This window comes from Chrysemys picta, chromosome 1 (assembly GCF_011386835.1).
Source record: "Chrysemys picta bellii isolate R12L10 chromosome 1, ASM1138683v2, whole genome shotgun sequence".
In the NCBI taxonomy this organism is placed as follows: Eukaryota; Metazoa; Chordata; order Testudines; family Emydidae; genus Chrysemys; species Chrysemys picta.
In genome coordinates this window covers 191,329,951-191,348,386 of record NC_088791.1, presented here as the reverse complement: position 1 = coordinate 191,348,386, position 18,436 = coordinate 191,329,951, and the positions used below count along the sequence as shown (strand labels likewise).

General features: G+C 44.1%; 1 protein-coding gene across 36 annotated transcripts in view; it reads right to left on the bottom strand.

Moving 5' to 3' along the window:
* ITSN1 (intersectin 1) overlaps positions 1–18,436 on the bottom strand; it is a 200,261-nt gene that overhangs the window by 76,570 nt on the left and 105,255 nt on the right. For 35 of the 36 annotated variants that reach the window (XR_010600018.1, XR_010600015.1, XR_010600017.1 and 32 more), the window contains 3 exons: positions 13,512–13,636; positions 2,134–2,363; positions 1,000–1,121 (listed from right to left, as the gene is read on the bottom strand). The exons of the other annotated variant lie outside the window; for it this stretch is intronic. Coding sequence is in view for 32 of the 35 variants with exons in the window: in XM_065589903.1 (XP_065445975.1) it covers positions 1,000–1,121; positions 2,134–2,363; positions 13,512–13,636 (477 nt within the window). In the remaining 3 variants the exon portion in view is untranslated. The remainder of the gene's footprint in view (positions 1–999; positions 1,122–2,133; positions 2,364–13,511; positions 13,637–18,436) is intronic. 36 annotated transcript variants of the gene reach the window in all.

Genomic DNA, 18,436 nt, shown 5'->3' with positions numbered 1-18,436 from the left:
TCTCCAAAATGCACCTTTCAAGATCCCTGGGTTCTACACATACCTATCATAACATATCGTGTACCTCATCCAGTGCACTAAATGCTCCAATAGCAAATCTGTGGGTGAAACCAGACAATCACTAAGCTCTCGAATGAACTCACAGGAGAACGATCAGACACAAATGCCACATCACCTGTGGTGAACACTTTTCACAAAGTGATCACTCTACATCTGACCTCTCAGTCCTCATCCTCAAAGGAAATCTGCACAATACTTTCAAAAGATGGCCCGGGAGCTTAAATTCTAACTTCACTAGTCACTAAAAATCATGGACTGAATAGAGACACTGGATTGATGGTTTAGCACAACAATCTATAACCCACTAACAACCCCCCTTTCCTCCCTGTGCCTTAGAGGGGTGTTAACAGGCAATTTCACCTTGCACGCTCCCTTGAAATGTGTGTTACTATTTATGGTAAACTGTTCTATTTTGTATTTAGCTATGACACTCTGAGTAAGGTCTTGTCTTCATGTACAGCGGCACAGCTGCACAGGTGCAACTGTACCACTGTAGCATGTTAGTGAAGACACTACTATGCCAACCGGAGAGCTTCTCCAGTTGGCGTAGTTAATCCACTCCCTGGCAGTAGCTGTATCAGTAGAAGTTCCACATCCATGAGCAATATAGTTATACTGACATAGGCCAGTCCTACATTACAGACCTAAGTTTCCCAGACTAGAAGAAGAGCTCTGTGAGAGCTTGACAGTTTATCTCCCTCACCAATAGAGGTTAGTCCAATAAAAGATATTACCTCACCCACCTTGCCTCTCTCATTATTCTAACAGCAGAGATAATAAATGATAGCACATACTGTACATTTCAGTCTTTACAACTTGCTTGTAATACTTGTGGTATATGTAAATTCAAAGTTAGGTTGAATAAAATACTGGTATAAAAACAGAAGCAGAGATGTAAAACAAAGTACAGTTTTCCAAGCAACATCACACTCTTCTTACCATGACTATGTCACCTGGCTGAATAGTGATTTCATCATGGCTTCTGGCTTCAAAAGGATACAATGCCCGATAATATACTATTTTTACATCCTCCTGAGCAGAAATAGTTAGTGGAGCTTTTTCTATATATAGAGGAAGAAAAATACATATTAAAAACTAAACAAAAATGTTTGTGAAGCACTTTAGAAGAAGAGAGGTAAAAAAAATGAGAGGCAAAGTGTTAATTATCACAATGCCCCTGAGAGGCAGAGTAAGTACTATCCCCATTTTACATAAGGGGAAATAAGCAAACAAATAATTAAACTTACATTTTCTCTCTATTTTCTCCTTTAGCACCACCTATTTAAAATAATATGCTTTTAGCTTTTATGAAACACACAGCTATTTATATAGAAAATAACTGCATTTAAAACCATGTACAATGATTTTACAACTTTCCCTGTTTTGTTTTGAAGCATTGCACCGACGTAATGGATTAACTTGATCAGTAAATTCCTGGTATAGATGGTCATTTTCCATATAGTGACCTTTTACAGCCTCGTTAAATCGCATCTGGCAAATACTATATGGCTGATGGATAACATCTACTGTATTTATTCCCCCTTAACTGGTTTTAAGGTTTTTTCCAAACAATTTGGATTTTTTTTTTTAAATTGTATGTGACTAGCTAGTTACATACTGCCTCTACTTTGAAGGATCCCAAAGCAGATGTTATAGACTAGCATACAAACTGTACACAGGGGTGAAGAAAGTTATTTTTGAAGTGGAATTTCGCCTCTAAAAGGTGAAACATAGCAACATTATTTTATCTCATTGTTTTGAGAAATAATAGTTTGTTGGAGACAAGCACCAGCTTACAACTAAATTCTCTTCTCCAAGCTGCATGATGCATCTCATCCAGTCCCCTTCACTTCCTATGTGACTTCTATTAAATTCCACACTTGTAGGGAGAGCAACAGTGCCCAGAAGTGATGCACAGTGGACAATGTAAGCCTTAAACCATTTATTTAAACAAGATTAGTGACTTAGTTTGAATACAGAATATCCAACATACGGAATAAGAAGCCAGGACGTAAGGAGGAGGAGTCTATGTTTTAGCAGCTGTATGCAATAGATTTCCTTACTCTTCCATACCTGCACTTGACCAGGGCGCCTGGATGGCTGGCTTGGCTGGCTCTTGATGTTGATGGAAAAGCTTATTCAATTTATCTTGCATTTCCTGTTTGCCCTTATCCTCACTGTCTGTCTTCTTAATTATTTCTTCCCTTTTTGGCTTTTCATCTTCTTGAATTTTTTTTTGCCGCTGGTACTCTTCCTCCTGTTGCACTCGATCAAGCCACTGTTTATCCCTTTCCTGGATTCGTCTGTCAATTACAATTTTTTTTTAAAGCAGACAAAGGGAAGTAAACCTAATATTTAGTTTTCCTTGTGAATATGTGATTCATGTTATTAGCTTACATAGTTCTATTAATGATGGGAAATATCAAGAACACCCATACCATAGCATCTCCTTACTGCTGAAAAATCCCAGAAGACACGACATTTTGAAAACCCTGCCAGTAGAGCTCAGCATCTTATGAAGAATAGCCATGCTAGTGACTCAGCCAACTACGAGAATACTACTAAGACTACAAAAAACTACATTTAATGGCAATCAGAGTAATTGCTCAGAAAATATCTAGCACCAGGATACTATAACAATTAGACAGATAAGGTGGCAACTCAGTTCTTAATATAACCCTATATTTTCAGCCATGCATATGAAATCTGTGGGTTTACAATCAGAGTTCTGCAGAAGCACCTCTAAGAGGCAAACAGTGAAAAAGACCGTTACCTTTTCTGTAACTGGTGTTCTTCAAGATGTGTTGCTCATATCTATTCCACAGTAGGTGTGTGTGCTCGCCACGTGCACCCCTGCCAGAAGTTTTTCCCCTAGCAGTATCCGTAGGGGAGCACCCCTAGCAACCCCTGGAGTGGCGATTCTATGGTGCGGTATAAGGGGCGCTGCGCACTCCCCCACCCTGTTCCTTCTTGCCAGACAACTCCGACACAGGGGAAGGAGGGCGGGATGTGGAATAGACATGAGCAACACATCTCGAAGAACATCAGTTACAGAAAAGGTAACTGTCTTTTCTTCAAGTGATTGCTCATGTGTATTCCACAGTAGGTGATTCCAAGCTATATCTGTTGGAGGTGGGTAGGTGTTCACAAACTCTCGGGACGGAGCACAGCCCTGCCGAACCTAGTGTCTTCCCTGGTCTGGGAGATGATCACATAATGCGAGGTGAATGTGTGAACTGAAGACCATGTGGCAGTCCTGCAAATGTCCTGAATGGGGACATGGGCTAAAAAGGCAGCCGACGGGACCTACGTCTTAGTCGAGTGTCCCCTCACAATTGACGGCGGGGGAATTCCTGCCAAGTAGCAACAGGTATGGATGCACGAGGTGATCCAGTTGGAGAGCTGCTGAGTGGATATCAGCCGACCCCTCATGCATTCGGCCGAGGCGATGAACAGCTGCGAAGACTTTCTGAACGGCTTAGTCCGTTCCAGGTAAAAGACCAGAGCCTGTCTCACATCCAGCGTGTAGAGGCAGCGCTCCTCACTGGACGCATGGACTTGGGGCAGAGGACCAGCAGGAAAATATCCTCACCCATCTGGTAGGTGGAGACCACCTTCGGGAGGAACGAAGGATGTGGGCGGAGCTGGACCTTATCTTTATGGAACACCATGTACGGCGGCTCGGAGGTCAGGGCCCTGAGTTCCGAGACCTGTCTAGCTGATGTGATCGCCACCAGGAAGGCTACTTTCCACGAGAGCTGTGACCAAGAGCATGTAGCTAACGGCTCAAAGGGGGGACCCGTCAACCAGGACATCACCCAGTTCAGGTCCCACTGCGGAACTTGGGGCCTAACATACGGGAAGAGACGGTCCAATCCGTAAGGAATCGGCTAATCATAGCATGGGAGAATACTGTGTGCCCCTGCACTGGCGGGTGATAGGCCAATATGGCCAAGTGCACCTTGATGGATGAGGGTGCCAGGCCTTGGGGGCTCTAAGGTGAAGGAGATAGTCTAAAATGAGCTGGATCGGGGCAGCCACAGGGGAAACACCCTGCTCAGCCGCCCATCGGGAAAACCGAGACCACTTTGCCAAGTAGGCTCGACGTGTGGAGGGTCACCTGCTTTCCAAGAGGACGCGCTGAACCCCTTCCGAGCACGTCCTTTCCTCCCAGCCTAACCATTGAGCAGCCACGCCGTGAGGTGGAGTGCCGCTAGATTGGGGTGGAGGAGGGGGCCCTGGTCCTGGAAGAGCAGGTCCGGGCGGGATGGCAATGGCCACAGTGGGATGACCACCAGGCTCATGAGGGTCTTGTACCAATGTTGCCTGGGCCACACCGGGGCAATCAAGAGGACCCTGGTTCCGTCCGTCTTTATCTTCTCCAGAACCTTGCCGATCAGCGGGCTCGCAGGAGGGAAAGGCATAGAGAAGCTGGCCTGACCAGGATAGGAGGAAGGCAACAGAGATACAACCTGCGTGTCTCCCTGCCTCCCCCTGGAGCAGAACCTGGGACACCAGCGGTTCTACCGGTCGCGAACAAGTCCACCTGGGGAGTTCCCCACGCTTGTAAAAGTCTGAGCACCACCTGTGGATGTAGAGAACACTCGTGAGGAGAGGAGAAGTTTCGGCTCAGGCAATCCGCCCACGAGTTCCGGGCGCCCGATAGGTGGTAGGCCTGTAGGCAAATGTCGTGACTTATACAGAAGTCCCACAGCCTGAGGGCTTCCTGGCAGAGGGCAGAGGAGCGGGCCCCACCTTGCCTGTTGATGTAAAACATTGTGGCAGTGTTGTCCATGAGAACCCTGACCACTCTGCCTTCCAGGTGCGAGCGGAAGGCCACGCATGCCAGCTGGACTGCCCTGAGCTCCTTGACATTTATATGCAGGGCAAGATCCTGTGTGGACCACAGACCTTGGGTTTGAACGTCCCCCACATGGGCTCCCCACCCCAGGTCCGAGGCGTTGGACACCAGCTCCACCGACGGGGACCTGCCCCTGAATGAGACCCCGTGGAGCATGTTCACCGGGGAGGACTACCATTGTACGGAGGTGATCACCGGCCCGGGCACAGTGAGGACCTTGTCCATCCTGTCTCTGGCCTGGGAGAACACCGAGGCCAACAAGAGCTAGAGGGGCTTCATCCTGGGTCTGGCATGGCGAACCACATATGTGCATGCCGACATGTGACCCAGGAACTGGAGATACACTCTGGCTGTCGTCACAGGAAACTTTGTGACTGTGTCGATGAGCCCTTTCAGGGTCTCGAATCTGTCTGGTAGGAGGTAGGCCCTGGTTAATGTCACATCCAGGACTGCCCCTGATAAATTCTATGCACTGTACCGGGACTAACGTGAACTTGGTGTCGTTCACCCACAGGCCCAGGGTGGCACACGTGACAGGAGAAATGCCACGTGATCCCACACCTGCGACCGGGAGCTGCCCTTGACCAGCCAGTCATCCAGATAGGGGAAGATTTGGACCCCACAACATCTGAGGTAGGCCACCACCACAGACATGCACTTTGTGAATACCCTGGGAGCAGTGCACAGGCCAAACGGGAGGACCATAAATTGGTAGTGCTCCCGCTCAACCGTGAAACGGAGGAAGAACCTGTGCCCCTCGAATATATGAATGTGGAAGTAAGCGTCCTGCAGATCGAGGGTGGTGTACCAGTCCCCATGATCCAGGGAAGGAATGATGGAGGTCAGAGAGACCATGCAAAACTTGAGCTTTACCATGTACTAGTTCAGGCCTCGCAGATCCAAGATGGGCCTGAGCCCCCCTTTGGCCTTCGGGATAAGGAAATAGCAGGAGTAGTACCCCTTGCGTTTGAACTCCACTGGCACCACTTCCACCGCTCCTAAGCCAAGGAGCCACCCCAGCTCCTGCTCTAGCAGAGCCTCGTGAGAGGGATCTCCCAGGAGGGACAGGGGGCGGAGGGTGGTTGGGCAGGGTAGAGGTAAACTGGAAGGTGTAGCCCCGGGAGATGGTATTGAGGACACAACAGTCCGAAATCAGCCACGACTACTCTGGGAGAAAAGCACACAACCGATTGGAGAAGGGAAGCTTTATTGCGGGTGGATCCCTGGTGTGAACTGGTAGGTTGCTCCCAGGCGTCCCGTCAAAACTGACATTTCCCCGCCTGTTTACCCTTGGAGGATCCAGGATTGGGGACAGACGGGGACTGCCTCTGCGGGCGTTTCTTATAGTCCCATGACTTTTTATAAGGGGGCTCGTATTTAGAGTGGGTGGCCTGGGTGGGAGCCTGCTGCGGCTTAAACTTGGGCCTGGCTGGAGCCGGGACACAGAGGCCAAGTGTCTTAAGCGTAGTGTGGGAATCTTTCAGGCTGTGCAGCTTCACGTCCGTCTGTTCCGCAAACAGGGACTTGCCATCGAACGGGAGGTCCTGCAGGGAGTTCTGCGCCTCACTGGACAGCAGGAGCCACGACGCCCTTCTCATGGACATTGCAGCTGTATCCGCAGCATCCGACGCTGCCCTGCCCGCCGCTGTGCCCTCCTCCACCAGCGCTTTGAACTCCTCCTTGTCACGCTCTTGGAGGGAGTGCTCGAATTTGGGTAGAGAGCCCCGCAGATTGAACTCATGCCGGCCCAGGAGAGCCTGGTGGTTCACCACCCTTAACTGGCAACTCGAGGACAAATAAACCTCTCTCCCAAATAAGTCCAGCCTCCTTGAGTCTTTATTTTTCGTAGTAGGGGCTGGTTGGCCCTGCCTCTCCCTATGGTTGATCGACTCGACCACCAGGGAGTTGGGGGCAGGGCGGGGTACAGGTATTCATGCCCCTTGGTGGGCACAAAGTACTTTCATTCTGCCCTCTTAGAGATGTGGGGCAAGGAAGCCGGGGTTTGCCACAAGACATTTGAAATTTTTGCCACGCCTTCGTGGAGTGGAAAGACAACCCTGCACGGTACCAAGGCTGACAGGACGTTGAAGAGGGAAGCCGAGGGTTCCTCCACCTGCTCGGCCTGAAGGTTGAGGCTTGATGCCACCCTTTTCAATAGTTCCTGGTGGGCTTTAGAGTCCTCCTGCGGAACAGAGGGAGGAGGGGCCGTAATAGCCTCATCATGGGAGGGTGAGGATGCAGGCACGGTAGTCTGCGTACGCACCGGTACCGGAGGTCCTACCACTTGGTCGCCCTCCGGGCATGGAACCAAAGATGCACGTCCCACCAACTCCTTTCTGGGAGGCTGGGAAAGGGAGGCCGACAGTCTTTCTGAGGCTCTAGCCACTGAGCGAGCCCCCACCGGGGGCTGAGTCAGGGGCCACGGGGCCCATTGGTACCATGGTGCCGGCCAAGGAGCCCGGTGCCACGGCACCTGTTTAGCCTGACTAGCCTGTCCCATCGACTGACAGCTATGAAGGGAGGCCGGGCTGGCATATGATCTGCCACTGTCACTGCACCGGGAGGAGTGGTGGCGTCCAGGATGGTGCCTATCACAAGACCGTGATCCTGACGTGAAGGAACTGTACCACTGATAGCAGCTGCTCCATGATCAGCTCCAGAGGGTGGCTCTGGGATGACGAGGCGCCAGCGATCGACGTCTGGGACTGCGGGAGTGGTGCCGCAGCAGGGTCCTGGAGCGAGACGACGAACGGGAACGGCGTCGACGCCTGTCTCGCAATGGGCTATGGTAGCCTCTCGGAGACGAGGACCTCCGGTGCCATCTGTCTCATTCTCAACGGGGCCCGCTTCCTTCACAAGGTCTATGGTCCCTTGAGGTGGAGTGGTACCTGGAACCCGTCAGCTGGAACCCAGCTAGACAACCTGGTGGGGGTCGACGGTGACGGGCGTGGACTACGCTTGGACGGTCGCTGAGCGGTGAACGATTTTGGGAACATTCCCTCGACCACGAACGGTACCGACCAGAAGGCGACTGCGGCGATCCAAGCAATGGCTTGCCTCTGGACCGGGGAGCCAATGGTGGCAGTGCCCCTGGTACCGGCAGAGACATAACGTCCCAGGTTGCTTGCTGGACCTCCGACATGAAGGGCACCCAGACATCCAGGGAAACTTGCGCTGACTAGGCCGGGCTACTCTGCTCAACCTGAGTCGGAGGCCTGGAGGCTGACGGGGACCGAGAACTGCCCAACGTGGGTCTAGTCTCTTTCCCGGTCTTGCTCCAGTGCCTCAGCGGAGAAGACCTCTACTTAGCCTTCTTGGCGTGCCCCGCAGACGGGGAGCGGTGCCAACTGGTGGAAGGCACCGAAGGGTCACTATGCACTGATGCCGACTCGGAGCAGCGCACTGGAGTCTGGGTCAACGCCGACTTCATCAGAATGTCTTGGAGCCGAATGTCTCTTTCTTTCTTGGTCCAAGGCTTGAAAGATCTGCAAATCTTGCAGCGATTGCTGAGATGGGTTTCCCGCAGGCAGCGTAAACAGTCTGCATGCGGGTCACCCACTGGCATCAACTGCCTGCAAGTGTTGCACGACTTAAAAGCCCGGGGCACAGGGCACGCCCCGACCCGGGCTCACTAAACTAAACTAATACTAATCTAAACTACTTCAACTACAGGTACTACTACTACGAATGAACAAGAGTTCTAGAGGAAATCTGCAGACAAGCTGGAGCAGAGCAGTTCCAATGCACCTTCACTGGCGGCAAGAAGGAACTGAGGGTGGGAAGAGCGTGAGTGCCCCTTATACCGTGCCATAGAGGCACCACTCTAGGGGTCGCTAGGGGCACTCCCCTATGGGTACTGCTAGGGGAAAAACTTCCAGCATTGGTGTACGTGGCAAGCACACACACACCTACTGTGGAATACACATGAGCAATCACTCGAAGAATAATGAGAGTACCAAGGACTCCTGAATGGTAAATGGTTCACTAATTTTGTGCTGGAGTTGTCTGCAAGCAGAGGGGGGGGGGGGGGAAATTAACACCTTGGTCTTGCAGAAATCTTGGAGATCTAGAACTGCTGGTGTTCACCCTCTCAAACTGGGCTAAGATATTTCTTTAAAAATTTATAGTCACAGTCATTACCATGAAGTTACTCATTTCTGATTACTAGGTAGATTTAAATGGATATGTTAACATGTAATCTGTGCTGAGCTGGTATTACTAGGAGAATCATGTTTCGCATTCCCTGACTATTTTGAGTTTAAGCTCCCAATGTTGCAAATTCATCAATATTTTATTCGTTATTTCTTATAGTTTTACGCAGTTCTATTAATACAATCCACAGAAAATCATTCTAAGAGTGATAAACTGTAGAAAAAATTCACATCGTTCATTTGAAGATATAAAAACCCTTGAAGTTTTAGAGCTTAAATTTAGGCACCAGGTTTTAAAGTGACAATACTGAAAAGTAAGCCATCGTATGTCTGCTCAGGAAATGTAAGGCTATATTTTTGTATTTCAAAATACTTATACCTAAACAAGACTGGCCAACTGAACAAGCCTTTTGGATATGATAAATACTGCATTTCCTGTAAACAGTTCTTTTTTACAAGAGTAAATCTGCCAACCCTGCAGGATTCTCCTGGATTCCCCAGGAATTAAAGATTAATCTTTAATTAAAGATTACGTCATGTGATGAAACCTTCAGGAATACGTCTAACCAAAATTGGCAACCCTATATAAGAGGCTGGCTCTGTGCCTTTAAAACTGCATCTCTCTCTTAACACGCTTTTCCTGCACAGCACTAGGCAGCCTAGATCACAGAACATTCAGAAAAAAACAGGAGTACTTGTGGCACCTTAGAGACTAACAAATTTATTTGAGCATAAGCTTTCGTGGGCTACAGCCCACTTCATCGGATGCATGTAGTGGAAAATACAGTAGGAAGATCTATCTATCTATCTACACACACACACACACACACACACACAGAACATGAAACAATGGGTGTTACCATACACACTATAAGGAGAGTGATCAGTTAAGGTGAGCTTTTATCAGCAGGAGAGAAAAAACTGTTTGTAATGGTAATGAAAATGACCCATTTCCAGCAATTGACAAGGAGATACGAGGAACTGGGGTGGGGGGTGGGAAATAAGCCTGGGGAAATAGTTTTCCTTTGTGTAATGGCCCATCCACTCCCAGTCTTTATTCAAGCCTAATTTAATGGTGTCCAATTTGCAAATTAATTCCAATTCAGCAGTCTCTTGTTGGAGTCTGTTTTTGAAGGTTTTTTGGTTGTAATATTGCGACTTTTAGGTCTGTAATCGAGTGGCCAGGGAGGTAGTAGTATTAGACTGCTTGGGATAGCAGAAGAGTTATGTAATACCAGCATCCATACATAGTTAGGAGTAAGGTGCAAGGCCAATGATAGTAAAAGGAATACTGTTTCTCCAGCTTACAAATACTGCCAGGGCTTTCTGACTTCCAGTTATGTCATTTAACTTCACATAGTAAAGCTGCAGCCCTTTCAGCCATTTGTTTCAAACATTAGTCTGTGCGTCTTCATTAGTGAGTGCTCTTGCAATACATTTAGAGTCTATTATTCAGCAGTCTTGTTGTAATACTATTAGACTGCACTATATAAAAACATTCAGGGGAAATCTTCTCTAGACACCATGATGCAGCATTTAATGGTGTTAAGTGTGCTTAATTTGTTCAAAGAGGGTTCTATATGGCTTGTATTGTAATCATGGATAGTAAATACTGCTTTAGCTGGAAAGTTGAGTTTTTAATTATGGTTTTTAGTACAGTGGTTAACACTCACCGCTCAAAATCAAGTTTGATATAACTGATGGGGATGGGACCCACAGAGGATAATGGCTTTATAGAGGAGCTGCATTATTCACACACCCCCCTCCCGGTGGGCATTAAAGGTCTAACTGTTAGCAGAAACAATGCACTTCTGCTCCATGTGGGAAGACAAGGCGGAAGGGATATGAAGAGATTGAGAAGATGCTTCCTGCAGCCAAACGTGCAAGAGAGTTTGACACAGACATAGACCTTGCATAGAAGCATAGGAGCTGTTGGAGCTCTGTTGCCTATGGAAAAATGATTCTACCGTTACCCTATCCTCACAGATTTTTCTAGTGCGCAGCCTGGTTACTCTGGGATTTGGCCCTTAAATCAGGAATTAACAAGTGGAAACAGACTTTAGCTATTTTCTCTTTTCTCTCCAACACCATGTCTGCACTTTAGGAAGGTTCTTGTCCCAAAGGCTACAGCCAGTTCTGGTCATATTACTCAAATACTTTTCTTCTCCTGCACAATCCCCTAAGGCTGTGTCCACACAGCAAAGAAAAACCCGTGACTGGCCCATGCCAGCTGACTCGGGCTCACAGGGCTCAGGCTGCAGGGCTGTTCCATTGCTGTGTAGACCTCGGAGTTCCCAAGCTCTGGGACCCTCTCACCTTGCAGGTACTGTCCCAGACTGCTCTGCCAAAGCAACAGAACAGAGTTATTTGTGCTATGCTCAGTGCATAGTTATCATTTCAAATAAAGTCAAAACAAGTTAACATAAACTTGGGGTTGTGGCTGCCAGGCCCTCATTCATCCAAAGGTTAGGTGCACATGCTGATGAATTTTAAGTTATTCTTTCTCTGATTTAAGTATAAATGCGGAGTAAACTGCAATTTAACAAACTACTCAAAACCCCATCCCTTTCCCACAACAGTACAAAGATGTAGGCTGTCTCCAGCTAACTACAATAAGAGCAGCGAACACTCCCACTGCCCTACGGTGTGTAGATGTCTCTCGTAGCTTATTTCTTTCTCCCATTTATTTACTTTTCTCACCTATTCTCTAGCCCATTCTACCTATTTACATGCCATTCTTTTCTCTCACTTGTATACTGTTGTCATCTTTTCTCTTCCATTGAAAGGCAGCAGGAGATTAAACTGGGAGGTTTAAAATATTATCCAAGAGACGAATCAGTCATTTTCTATTTACTTGTTATTTTGACCTTTTTGAAAACTTTAGGGGGCAATGTTAAGGTGGTGGTAAAAGCCAGGTGGCGCAAGCGAATGATTAATGATTATATAACTGTGGGGAATCAGATGGAAGCCTAAACTGTTTGCCTCCAGACATACCCATTAGAATTGCATGGGGCCTAAAATTTCCATCGTCTGGGAAATTTTGCATTTCCAAAAAAATGTTTCTTTCTGAATCAGAAAAAGTTGGATATGCAATATTTTCTTGGGAGGGACATTTAAAAAACAAAAATGTCAGAAGAACCAACATGGAAATTTTCAACATTTTCTGGTCCCAGCATTCCAGGCTCCAAAGTCTGGGACCACAATTCCCAAGTTCTGAGCCAGACTGGCTGCCAGGGAAGCAGGACGCCTGGGTTGGCAAGAAACCAGGCACACTAGGCAAAATGTGTCTATTCCATTGAATCAACATTTTCTGACAGAAAACTTTTCTGTTGGAAAAATTTCAACCAGCTCTATTACTAATGTTAGAGATTTTTAAAGAGATGTAGAACATTATGTAAATAATGTGAGGCTTTTAACTGGACTCCATTAACACACTTTCAATTTTAACTATTTTTTCAAAAGCCTTTTGTTTGCAAATATGGTTTTCAGCAAGATCTTGTTTTTCACCAAATTTTTCAAATTGGTTTGAGTGGGGAAGAAGGAACATAGTTAAGTGACTTGCCCCAGGATGCTCAGACAGTCTGATGGTCCAGATTACAATTTAAGGCCTTTCTAGCCAGCTCCCAGTCCTTTGTTCTAACCACTTGACCAAGAGCTTTTGTTTAGATCAAGGATTTAATGCTCCCACATTGCGTGTTTCAAAAGAATGTTGAAAACAAAATCCGAACAGCTACAACAGCTGTATCATATTAAAATTTTCTACTGTGTTTTAATGAAACTTCTCCCTTATGGAAGAAAGCTACCAGCTAGTCTTCATACCATATATATGGAAAAAATGATTCTTAAAACAAAAATATTTCTTGTTCAGCATTTAAGTCTTTTTTGTAACTTACACATTTTGTCTTACACACATCCGAAAAATTCAATGCATAGAAGCGTATAAAACCCTTTTGACTTTTCCCCTAGTCTCCCAAACAGCATGGTCATTAAAAAAAAAAAAAAATTCTGTGCACTGGAGAAGCATTTCTGTTAAACAAACACATACACACACACAAAAAGCATACCAAGCATCCTAGTTTCTTTGCCAAATTCTCATCTGCATACATTACTGCTGGTTCAGAATTCTAGGAACCAAAAGCAAGGGTGTGGTTGTACATACATAAGAGTTTGTCTCCACACTAGGCTTTGGATTCAATGATGCAAGGCTTTCCCCCTTTCAAGTGCAGTCTCCTTTTGGGCTGAAACAAAAATCTTGGCTAAGGACCTGAGTTTTCTCCCTGTTTCATAGAGCTGCCAACATACTGATGATGCTCAGTAAATAACTGAGTTTAGATTAAATTCTTAGGAACAGAAAGTTTATTTTACTTGTATGTGAAACACTATGCACACCTATGGCTCTAAATAAATTTTGTATTTAGCATAAACTAAAAAACTGTTACCTTTGGGTTTCTTTTTGCTTTTCCAGTTCTACTGTCTTCCTCTCTTGCTCCTTCTGTTTCAACCTCTCAACTTCTAAGTTCTTTTGCTTCTGAAGCTGCTGCTTGTTATGCATCTCTCTCAGCTCCTACAGCAATCAATAAATATATCGCATGTAATAATGTACTACATATCAGTATCACAACAAATGGCTCCACGTTTCTCATTGCTAAGGACCCAGAACCTTCTTAAATATTATTACCCAAATTTTTGAAAATCAAGTAACCTGGCAACAGGTCAGACATTTTTACATGTTGCCATGATTTAGCCCTCAAAGTGATAATGCTGACATTTTATTGTCTACACCATAGATTCTTTAGTCTCCATTCCTTGCTATAGTAATTGCATTTTTCATTAAGTTACAGAACCTTGTCTCAATACAGTTATATAAGCGAGGTTGTATAAACATGAAATTGTCTCTGATATGTAGGGCCACAAATGTGTAAAATGCCATATTAGAATGGTCATTATTCAATATATAGAGAGAACTGTTACTTACTTCATTCATAATCAACATATTGATTTAAGACGTGAATCAGGCAGCAAGAACACTTCACAAAAAGCTGGAAGTCTCTGCTCAGGCTTTTAATATTTACAATTTATCTGGCAGTTATCTAAAGTATGGCTCACAGAGCTTTCCAAACATTTATTCTCTCTCCACTTTAGTCATATTCCCAAAGGTGATAAAGAGTTGAAAGAGACTGACTTGTTTCTTAAATACTGCTGTAAATGGCTAAAGGATTTTCTTCATAAATAAATAATCTTTATCTTGATGGTGGCCTTATTTTTTATTAATAAGTTATTAGCAGCTTTGTTATATAAATTTGTCAGATTTCTTACCTACTCGTGACAATTTTTTAAAAATTAACTTCTGAATTGTTCTTACAAATATTGGCAACTATTTTCCACTGTATATGTTTCAGTTTGAAATTGATAGGTATATCATTGCCATATGAACTGCTGAAGCATTTTCAAGATTATTTTCTCTCCAAGAAATGGGATATTTTCAGCAGTGTCTTCAGAGCTGAATTCAGACACTGAAACAGATAGGCTTGGCAGAATTAGATTTTTATTTTTATTTTAAAATCATTTTGACTGATAACACTGACATTTATTTTTAAGGTTTTTTTAATTTTTATCAATTTAAATTTTCCCACTTGAGGGAAATTATGGGGAGGTCAAAATTTTTAATGACAGTAGACAGATTCAAAAAGTTAAAGCTTTATAACTGTTAAAACACAAATTGTATATTTTGACATGTGATGCTGATAAAGTAAATTCCCTTACTTTAAACTCAAATTCCCAAGCAGCATTTTTCTTTCTTTGCTCATCTGTAAATTGTGATCATCAATGGAAATATTTATTTCAGTGGTTGGTGTGCGTATGGTGAAATCAACATTTACCAATAAGATCTAATCCTTTCAAGCCTAGAAAGAGGAATATTAATTTGCACAAATTTGATGATTTGGGTGAAAAGAACTGCTTGAATTGTTTGGGTAGCAATGATTGAATGCAGCGTGTTTAAAATAATAAAATGTCAGCACTAACATGAACAGAAATTATATTATGACCATCTTTGAACAACACCTAACTTTGGGGTTTGATCATCTTGTCAATGTTTCTTTAACTAGCTAGCTGTACAAACTGGGAATGTCTTCATCCAAAAGATTTGAGTATTGTCTCTTCCCTTGAAAATTAGTCGCACATCTTTAAATAACCACTTCCAGTTTATGAAGAAAAATCTACTGTAGTCTTCAACTATATAAAAATAATCACAAACTATTCCGCTTCTATGGCAGGGAACTCTGAACTTTTATAAGAGTATACATATACACATATACACATACACACACACACACTAATATTTTCCATGTCTTAGTGAAACATTGAAACTTGCACCAGACCAGCCAGGTTTATATTTCTTATACACTTACAGGTTTATCCTTTATCACTTAGGACTGAAACATGTGTTCTCCCAGGTATTATTCATATACTGGGTCACTTAATCTTTGCTTTTGTCAGAATTTAACAGTTTTTTCCAAATAAATCTTTCATGTAAGGTGTTTAATTTTCTCACATTTGGACCTTGCATTTTAACAGAACTGGAAAGTGTATAAAAGCAGCAAAAATGAGAGCTGAACGCTGACAAGTCAGAAGCGATTTGGCAAGCAGCAATGGAAAAGAAAATGAGCAGATTACTTTGCAATATCATTAGTGACTTCTCACCTACAGTTTAAAAACACTTAAATAAATGTGATAGTCATTCATTAATTTTCCACTCCCTTTTAAAGTCTGCAAAGAATGGTTTTTGACTGAAAACACCTGTATGTCACTGAAACAAGTATATACATTAATCCTTAACTGCAATCACACAGCAGAGCAGGCTGGGCTAGATTTTAAAAGAGGTATCAAAATAACTTAGATTGTGATAAACAGTAGCAAGTGTCATTTGCAAGATGCTACAACACTCATGATATATCTGTGTAACTAAGAAGAAAGTTAAAATGAATATAATGGCTCTCAGTTTAATTTTATTTCTTATCCTCAAATATTACAACTTTAATGGAAACAGAACCCACAGAGTAAAAGTGAACAGTTTGGGCAAAACAATACTGTGCGGATGCTTTTAGAAATAAGGTGGGTCAAAATTCTGAACGTTTGGTTTGCTGGAATTTTTGACATTTCAAAAAGTTTCCCACAAGATGGAGATTCCATAAAATTTTCCACTATAGAAACAGACACCCAGTGTTTTTGAAACAAAATATGCCCCTCAAGACCCAGAAGCTGCAGAATGAAATTGGCATGATTTTTGTCAGTTTTAATGCTGCCCACCACTGAACAACAGTGAAACTAAGGAGAATCACATCAATTTTAGTCAGCTGTTTCCAGGACTTCCTGGGTAGCTGCCTCATCAGGCTGCAGGAGATGGGGCCCCAGCAGCTCACTGTCCCAGGAACCTAGAAGACCTTTGCTCCCCAGTCCCAGCGCAGTCTGGTGCAGCTGTTCAAGAGCCACACTCTTGGAAAGCCTAGGCCCCCCAGCAGCCAACCAAGAGATGGCTGGAAACCAGGCAGGTTTCCATCTGAACCCTGCCTGAGGTTCACTGAAAGGTCGACAAATCTACTATGTTTCTGTGAAACATTTCAGACTCAACTAATCAGCATTTTCTGACAAAACACTTCCGTTGGAAAATTCTCGACCAGCTCTACTTAGAAAGTCACAATGAACCTTAAAGGCTAACTGAAGTCTAGGATAGGCATTACAGAACATACAAGAGGCTGAATTCTAAAGTGATCAGGGGATTTGGGAAATTTTTCCAAGTCCTGCACATGCACACATAGCTAGAAGCACTAGTGTACAACACATTGGGGGGGGGGGGGAGAGAACAGGGGAGGATTTGAAAGGAGAAGCATTGACAGTGAGAGCCAAGGGGAGCCAGGGACCTTGCACAACTTAGTAGCGGTAGAGGGCACTTGAAGCTGGAGGTAGTGCCTCACCTTACAGAACTAGCTCACCTATTTAATTTTGTAGTTTACAGTATTTTGCAGTGTTAAGGATTCTACCTTTGTTCCAAATTAACTTATTTTCTGTAACCACAGAGAAAGTTCTCTTTATGCACACCCATAATTTCAATTAGCATCAAGATATTATGAATGCATGAAGCCGAACTATATTCAACATAATTCACATAAACATTAGTAGTAATGGGATTTATAAACATTCATCAAGAGGGAAACCCAGATTACAGAGGTCAGCCATGGATAAAAACTTATCTGATTTGTAACCAACTCCAAATTCATGCATTGGTATTGTCAATAAAGCCACTTCACTCCCATATCACTATGCCATTCCACTAAATGTGTAATTTTATTCTGCTCCATTGTATTTAGAGTTTTTTAACCACTGGTCTAGCTGTTTTTCCAGGTGACCAAGCTGCTGGTGCTGCCATTTCAAGTGTGGCTAGGGAGACTTTGGCATGCTCAGTTTAGTTACATGTGGGAGCTGCTTTCAGCCAAGAACTCCCTTGCTGCGCCTCTTCCCGCTCTTGCCCCACCCCCTCTTCCCTCACTTACACTTGTTTGGTAAGTGGCTCCAATTTCCAAGTTGCAGATTAAGACCTGGCTTATCAGTCCAGAGCTAACATCTCTACTGCTACTGAACAGAGGACCTAGACAGTGAGATGGCTTTACAGTGGCAGCTTCGAAGATAATCTGTTACTAGTTACAATATTTTTAGCTGGCTATTAAGAACACAGCAGCATTCTAAGTGCCCCTTTTCCTCATCCTCACTTAAATTTCTTTATTCCAACAATTCTGTTCTTTGACCTTAAGTAGTTAAAAAACAGGACTAAGTCATTAGGCCAAGAAGTGGAACTAAAATCCTTGGAGCATTAAGGTCAAACTTTAAAAACACACAAGAACAAAAAAAATAATTAAAGACGATAAAGCCCAACTATTTGCACTAAGGCTAATTTATTTTAACAGGACATTTAAAACAGAATGAGAGCTATTTAGCCATCCACAGACTTCAGAAAGAGTTCTACTCTAATTTAGAGAGTTTCTATTCAATTATTTATTTTTAAAAGTTCACCAAGTTATGAAATCCATAAAGGAGTACAGACCTGATCTTGCAAGAACTGTTTGCACTGAACTCCCAGTGCAACTTCAGTTGGAGCTCTGATTGCACCAAAATTGCAGGATTGCAAACTGTAGAACCTCAGAGTTACGAACACCTGGGAAATGGAGGTTGTTTGTAACTCTGAAATGTTCATAACTCTGAACAAAATGTTATGGCTGTTCTTTCAAAAGTTTACCACTGAACATGGACTTAATACAGCTTTGAAACTTTACTATGCAGAAGAAAAATGCTGCTTTTAACCATCTTAATT